The sequence below is a fragment of the Mugil cephalus genome, chromosome 2 (genome assembly GCF_022458985.1).
Source record: "Mugil cephalus isolate CIBA_MC_2020 chromosome 2, CIBA_Mcephalus_1.1, whole genome shotgun sequence".
NCBI lineage: Eukaryota > Metazoa > Chordata > Actinopteri > Mugiliformes > Mugilidae > Mugil > Mugil cephalus.
In genome coordinates, this window is record NC_061771.1 from 1,747,359 (window position 1) to 1,754,783 (window position 7,425).

Sequence of the window (7,425 nt, forward strand, 5' to 3'; positions counted from 1 at the left end):
ACCATTCTGCATGTTTTTCTCAAAGAGGGCGACTACTCCTGCAGAGTATCCTTTTTATGTATCTGGTGAACAGCTTCAGGTGGTCTCCAACTATAAATACCTTGGGATCATACATACTCAACACTCACATACAAAAATCAAGTGAAGCGTGTAGTGGCAAAGGGAAAGTTCAGTCTACAACTGTATTTTGATGCAATGATCCTCCCTCATATCACTTATTGTCTAACCACCTGATCACACAGTCAGAACACAACCCCAAAGCCCTTTAACATCTGGCCATGGACATTGGATGAAAACAACTAATTATTTATGACTTCTTGTACCTACAATTTATAATTTGTTAATGTGCATTGCCCCTGACAAATAAACCAATAAAGTAAAATAAAAAATAAATAAATATTATATGATGAAGTCATGAGAAAACAACTGCTAGCCAACTGATGTGCAAGCTAATGAGCAGTTAACTTTATTAGGCATATGGTAAGGATGCGGCCAGTGGGAATATTGACATTTGTTTCCTTTAAATGCCATTTCCTGTGTTTGCAAATTAACTAGGTACACTTCAAAAAATTCAAATATTGTCAAAAGGGTCCATATTTTTTGTCAACCACTTCAGAAAGTTAAACTCATTTCTAGATTTAAATGTTTCAGTATTTCTTGTAATTTTGATGATTGTGGCTTACAGATATTGAAAATCCAAAACTCAGTGTCTCAAAAAAAAAAAAAAAAATTGGATTATTTAAGATCAATAAAAAAATTGGATATTTTAAGCACAAATGTCAGGCTTCTGAGAAGTATGTTCATTTGTATGCACTCAATACTTGGTACTGCATCAGTGCAGCCTGGCAAGGAGTTGATCAGTCTGTAGCCCTGCTGAGGTGACGAGGAAGCCCAAATTGCTTTGATAGTAGCCTTCAGGTCATCTGCATCGGAGAGTCTGATCACCTTCCTCTCAATGATAGCTCATAGATTCTCTATGGGTTCAGGTCAGATGAGTTTCCTGGCCAGTCAAGCATAGTAACACCATAGTCATTGAACCAGCTTTTGGTACCTCTGGCAACGTGGGCAGGTGCCAAGTCCTGCCAGAAAATGAAATCAGCATTTCCATAAAGCTTGAAAATTTCTGGTAGATGGCTGCAATGATTGTGGACTTCGGAAAACACAGTGGACCAACACCAGCAGATGACATGGTACCGCAAATCATCGCTGACTGTGGAAACTTCACACTTGACTTTAAGCAACATGGATTCTGTGTCTCTCCACTTTTGATTCCAAAATGTTTTCTGGACATTTGCCAAGTCAGCAGTCTTCCCCATGATCACGTAGCCTACTGATCCAGACTGACAGACCATTTAAAGGCCCAGGAAACCTTTGCAGGTGCTTTGAGTTAATTAACTGATTATGGTATGAAACTAAGAGTTTCCGGTATTGATCATCAAAATTACAAGAAATAAAAACTTAAAATATTTCACTTTATGTGTACTGAATCTAGATAATGAGTTTCACTTTAAGTGATTAACAAAGAACATATTGACCTTTTTCACAGTATTCTAATTTTTTGAACATTGAACATTTTTCACATCACAGATTTGTACCAGTAAATTGCCATGTATCCTTTACCTTTTTCTGAAAACGTCAGAGAATTCAGAAAATTTCCAGTTTTGATGTACTGACATTCAAAATGTATCTTGCAGTAAATCATAACATAAAGTTATTTGGATTCTCAAACGTAACTCCGTTCAAAGGCGCCAGAATATATTTCTAAATCCTAAAGTTGACAATTGTTCCAAAAATGTGGGTCTGTAGAAGCCCTCGATCACCCCGCAATCATTTGTGAGAAATATTCAACCAAACAAAGATGGCGCCCACCAGCTGTTCTAATAACACATCAGAAGTTTGGAGGAGAATTTGATCTTTCTGAATTTTACTTTATAATAACTGAGTTTTAAAACCTTTAATGTACGAAAACAGCGATTACATAACCTATTAAGTTATGCGTTTATGATACTAATAATAGCTTGCCATTTACAGGACGATGGTGTTCAACATGAAACACGCTCGGATTTATGGGGACTCGGTGTGACATTAATTAACAGACGAAGACGTAACATACGAAGAGAAACTGCATATGTGTATAGCTAGCTATTATTATGTACCAAGTTTTAAGTTCGTACAGCAGACAAATTGACGTTTTCTTGCCAACAGTCCACTTCCTTCTCGCTCGGTTCGGGCTGTGTGGGGCCGGCGTGTCATCGGTACAGGTACATCAATTCACATGAAGGCAAACGTGAATTAACTCGTCAGGCTGATATTGATTTGTGTCACTTAACATTGTTCGTGTGTGTCGTGCGTTGCGTTTTGTTCTTTGAATTGTAGGGAAACAAATTAATTGTCAGAAACCGACATGATGCTCGTTGTCGATCCCAACGCTAATGGACTAGGCCAGCTCGTTAGCTAACGTTAACAGACACGGAGGCGAAGTTGAGACTTCGGGCGTGGAGGAAAGAAAGTGCTCAGCAAGATACTTTTAAATTAAGGATAAACAAGGATTTAACGGCAGCCAGAACAAAGCCAGCACTAGAAGAGCCATCAGAAGAAGGAGTGTTTAAGTTAGATGGAGAATACAAGAGTGACGCCAGGCTTCAAGGTTAGCTTTTAATTAATTTTATGTCGATTTATCAACGGAAAGCTTCTGTTTGACATTTAATGTCAAATGTTAATCGTTGAAACTGACTTTCAAAAGAATTGGTCAGGGTCATATACTAATTCAAAATCAACTTTTCTCAACAACTGCTGCTTACCACTAGAGTAATTTTAGTTATTGTTAATGGCAAATGTTTGTTAGGGCAAGAAGTTATGTTTCTCTCTCCTGAGGAATTGGAAGATGACTATGACGGTTATATTTGACTGTAGGACTTGTACAAATCTAACCAAGCTGTAAGAGACACCAGGATTTATCCCTTGAAAAATTTGCTGTACCAGCTTTCAAGGCAATTGTAAATATGGACAAGAATCTTCAGTTTTCTTTTTGTCATTGTTATGTTCATGATCAGAGGTATCTCATATTTTCTTCCTCTGACTGCTCAACTGAAGCTCTCCAAATGTCTATTACAGGTAAGGCTATGCCTCAGAATCATATGAACTTCGAGGGCAGAAGAAGCCGAACACGTCGCAATACCTATAAAGCCAATCCTCCAGCCGACCGACTGGGTCTGGACACAGGTTTGGTTTATGGAGCATTTGTTCACAATGGCTTCTCAGCTGCTGCCACTGGAACCAGTGAAAACACACCAGCCAGCGCACTGTGTCATACCAAACCACTGTCCATGGTTAATGGATATATTAACCACGGGTTCCAAGGCGAGAGTGCAAAAGCAACACCCATAAGGATACTCAGGAAACAAGGAAGCCCCATTTCTGTTGCTGCTGCAGCTAATAGGGTCAGCAATGCAGACGATCCAGGTGCTACCTCAGTCAGTGGGGACACCACTTCGGACGCTGTTGCTCTGCCCCAAACGTTTGGCCAAATGGAACCAGAGCCCAGTTCAGCAGCAAGAAAAAAACAAAGAAGGAAGGCATTCAAAAACAAGAAGAGGTGCGGCAAATATGCTAAACTCCTATAATACACATCCATTCATACTTACACATTACTGTCAGTCACTCCATGGTGAGCTTTGTTTTAAGACTAGTGTAGGCAGTTTCATTGGTTAAAAAACAAATGTATCTGTTCTATCAGACAGGAGACTGAACAATGCCACAGAAATATTTCTGGTGCAGACACTGTAGAAGAAGACACCCAGATTTTGTGTTTTTAATAGGACTTCTATCTTGAGTGGAGTTTCAGCTGAGCAGGTAGAATACTGAATCCCTTAACTTTTGTTTTTCTGTTTAGCATAGAACATACTGTGGTTGTGTCCTTGAAATCAGGGCAGTGTTGAAGAAACAGTTAAGTATTTTGCGATCTCACTCCTTCCTACCTTTCCAGATAAACTAGCATAAATGCTGGAAAGAGGTAAAATATATTGTATGGGTTAAAGAAACAAGAAATAAGATTTTATTATGAGTGGGTTTTTTTGTGTTGCTTTGGGACAGGGATGTATTTCCTATTTCATCTTTTTCTGTTTATATTTCATTCAAAATTAGGTTGCTTAATTTATTATTATAATATTTAACTCCTGTTATAGCTCCGACTGCTCCTTGACTAAGGATTTAATAAACATTTAATGCCAAAAAACCCCAGCTACAATAACGAGGAAGCATGCCTGATTGTGGAAAGTCTTAACCACCTGAAGACCTTCTAATGTATTTACTTTTACAGAAATACTGAAGTTGCCTTTCCGGATAGCTCTGCACCCCGACTGATGCCACCACAAGAGAAGGAAGACTGGGAAAATGAAATCCAAGACGTCACAACTACTGACTGGGAAAAGATGTGTCCTGGGCTCAGACTTTACGGTAATAAAAAATCCTTCATAAACTACCCCTGAGCTCTCCACAGCACTGTTTTGCTACTTATAGTAATTCCTGAATACTTTACTGGAATATTGTTACCAATCCTCCAAGGTGTAGTCAAATGCGAGAATTATGTAGAAATACTGTGTTAGTATGTGATCAATTATTTTCTTGGTGAATACTGACAGACTGCACTGTGTCCAATAATTCCTAATAGTATTCCCTCTGAAAATAATTTACTTGATTCTGATTGGCTGATGTGTGTCCCTTAATTTATGTTACAGGCACACCTACCTAGTAGTTCCAGTCAACATGTTCACATGTTATAAATGAATGAGCTGGCTTAGCCTTTTTGTAAAGTAGGCGCATACAGGGCCTGTTCAGACCTTGCATTAACATCCGATCTGGGCTACCCAGTTGTACAGTAAATGACCATCTTTTGGTATGTGTGTTCAGACCTGGTATTAACAGGTACCCCATGACCAGCTCTTAAGATCCTGTCTGAGGTTTGCACTCTGTGTAAATCCCAACCTCATCTAGGGTGCTGTAGAACATATAACAGCTGCTGTGTCTGGATCCCTACCACTGTTCCAAAAATCAAGAACAGCATTGTCTTTGTGTATTATTTTATTTATTTATTTTCTGAATGAATGGCGGAAAACTACACTGATGCATGGGTACCCCCATTGAGTAAGAGATCTTTAATGTGACCCATTGTGGTCACACTACCAAAGAAATGCGGGCAAATGTGAGCACATGACCCAGAGCGCCTTTGTAACAAAGATGCTGTTGTCTTACATTTACCCTCTAACACAGCCTGTTATTTGTTTTGGAAAATGACAACACTACTTTGGGGACAGTGCCATGGCTGGATAGCTAGCTAGTCTTCCTGTTCAATATAATTTAGTTTACTCTTTTGACAACCTTAATTTTATTGACTTCAAATCTTGCAAGCACAATGTCAGCTAGTTTCTGGCTCGTACCTCAGCCAAACTGTTCAATAAGCAGAGCAGACCAGAACGCTATCACAGTCATATCTAAGGTTTGTGCTGCATTAGACACTTGTAGGTTGGTTACCAGTTACTAAGGAAACCAGGTTTTTGGTTGTAAAATACATGAAAATGGAAATGAATAGTTCTTTTTTAACCCTTTTAGTGGGATAATGGCCTTCAAGGTGCCCATAACCAGATTCTTGCCTACCCATCCATTAATTGTGGATAATGGACACGTTGCCTAGTGTTATCCCCCACACATCACACTGGTGCTGCTCTTAGGTGCTGTCAGTGCTTTTTTAGGTTTCAGGTTGGGGTGTGAAAACTGTTTTACTGATCCTCCTCCAGGTCCAGAAGATGTGCTTCTATCTGATTTACGGGATTTGACACTTAAGCAGAGGGATGACCTGCCAGTGACACCCAGTTACAGCCCGGCTATCCACCACCCAAGACCCATCCAATGGTCCTGCTACAACATTCCCACCGAGCCAGACCAGTTTGCAGACGCTGATGAGTAATCCAAGCGTATGCCCATTTGTTAGAGAAAGTTTGTATCAGTATGTGAACATCAGATTAACTGCTAGCCCTTAGAAAATCGCCATACAGAGCAGAAAATCACTGAGTACCTGTGGGTAGAATATTAGTTTAGTAAGCTTCTGACGTCTTTTTTTTTTCATCTTTAGCATTAGTCGGATAAATTAATGAACCCAGGTTCATCTATGCAAGGTTTCAGAATCAAATTATTTTATAGGGTGGAGTCTAGGTTGAAAGTTATTTTATTGTTGAAGTTTTTATTTAATATTTTATATTAATGTTTTATATGTTTTATAACGCAAAATAATTAGTTCTTAAGGGATGGTTTAGGTTGTCTATCATACTTTGCAGTTGCACAGCTGCAGTGAGCACTGTTACTGAAAAATAGTCGTACTTCGTTTACATTTCATATTTTCAAAATTTCTTTCCATCTTTAAAGAGTTAAAAATGTTTTTACAAATGTTTTTGTGTTTTAAAAATGTCCAAAAAAGGAACACTGTTCTCAGAAGTTGCTCTCTCGATCTGATCAATTTTATTGTTTATTGGCTCCTCACAGTTAGTACGTGAGGTATCCATTATAATTTTAAAATTCCAACTTAACTAAGAAATTATGGTATGATTGTGTTGCAACAACACTGATATCTGCATGTTGATACCATCATTTTCACTTTCAACAATAATAAATTCCAGCTTCTTCTAACTGCTGATCAAAAGTTGCATGTTTTCACCTCCTCTCCTCCTGGTCGAAGGACATTACTCACTCTGCTACAGGTAGTTCCTGCAGGAGATCAAGTGGGACCACATCTGTTGTTGATGTATTTCTACCATTTAAGCAGATGAACTACTGGATGCCTTATCTTGTTAAATCTTATTATCCCTTGATGCCCACTAGATGGCAGAGTTGGTGTAAGGTTTAGTTTTCGGGTGATTTCCACACACCTTGGGGAGTTCAGTGGGTTCGTTCCCAAGGACTTGGGAGACTCAAGCTCTTACTTGCACACTGCTCAACCACATTTCTCCCCGTTGTTTAATTCAGAATGAAACTAAAGTAGTGATTGTGGCTAGTTAATATCAACTAATTGTACAAAATGAGGCTTCTTGTCAGAAATGTGTTGAGGTCATAATCTGCTCGAATCTATAGCTTTGGACTCTGATAGTAATAGGTAGGTAGGTAGTAGGAGATAATGATAATGATGATTTTGGCATTTGCAGATCAGGGTTGAACAGTTTCTAAGCTCTTTGTATGAGTTCAAGCACTCAAAATATCTGTATCTGAGGTACCTTGGGATGATTCTGTCAGGTTGGAACAACGTCTCATGGTTAGTACAGTATGTTCACGTCTCAGAAGGAAGGTGAAGTTTGCATGTCCCCTGTACGTCTCTGTGGGTTTTCTCAAGGGGCTTTAGTTTTCTCTTCTCCTGCAGTTTGAAGACATACTGGTTAGATT

General features: G+C 38.9%; 1 protein-coding gene across 2 annotated transcripts; it reads left to right on the top strand.

The window, feature by feature from the left end:
* The first annotated feature begins 1,861 nt into the window (after positions 1-1,861).
* LOC125004357 lies at positions 1,862-6,678 on the top strand. 2 transcript variants are annotated; one of them, XM_047578898.1, is made up of 5 exons: positions 1,862-2,261; positions 2,377-2,647; positions 3,115-3,595; positions 4,319-4,455; positions 5,793-6,678. In XM_047578898.1, the coding sequence occupies exons 3-5, from the start codon at positions 3,123-3,125 to the stop codon at positions 5,960-5,962; spliced, it is 780 nt and encodes a 259-aa protein (XP_047434854.1). In that variant the 5' UTR covers positions 1,862-2,261; positions 2,377-2,647; positions 3,115-3,122; the 3' UTR covers positions 5,963-6,678. The 2 variants fall into 2 exon arrangements, with proteins under 2 accessions (XP_047434854.1, XP_047434855.1); XM_047578899.1 differs by lacking the exon at positions 2,377-2,647.
* Positions 6,679-7,425: the final 747 nt, after the last annotated feature.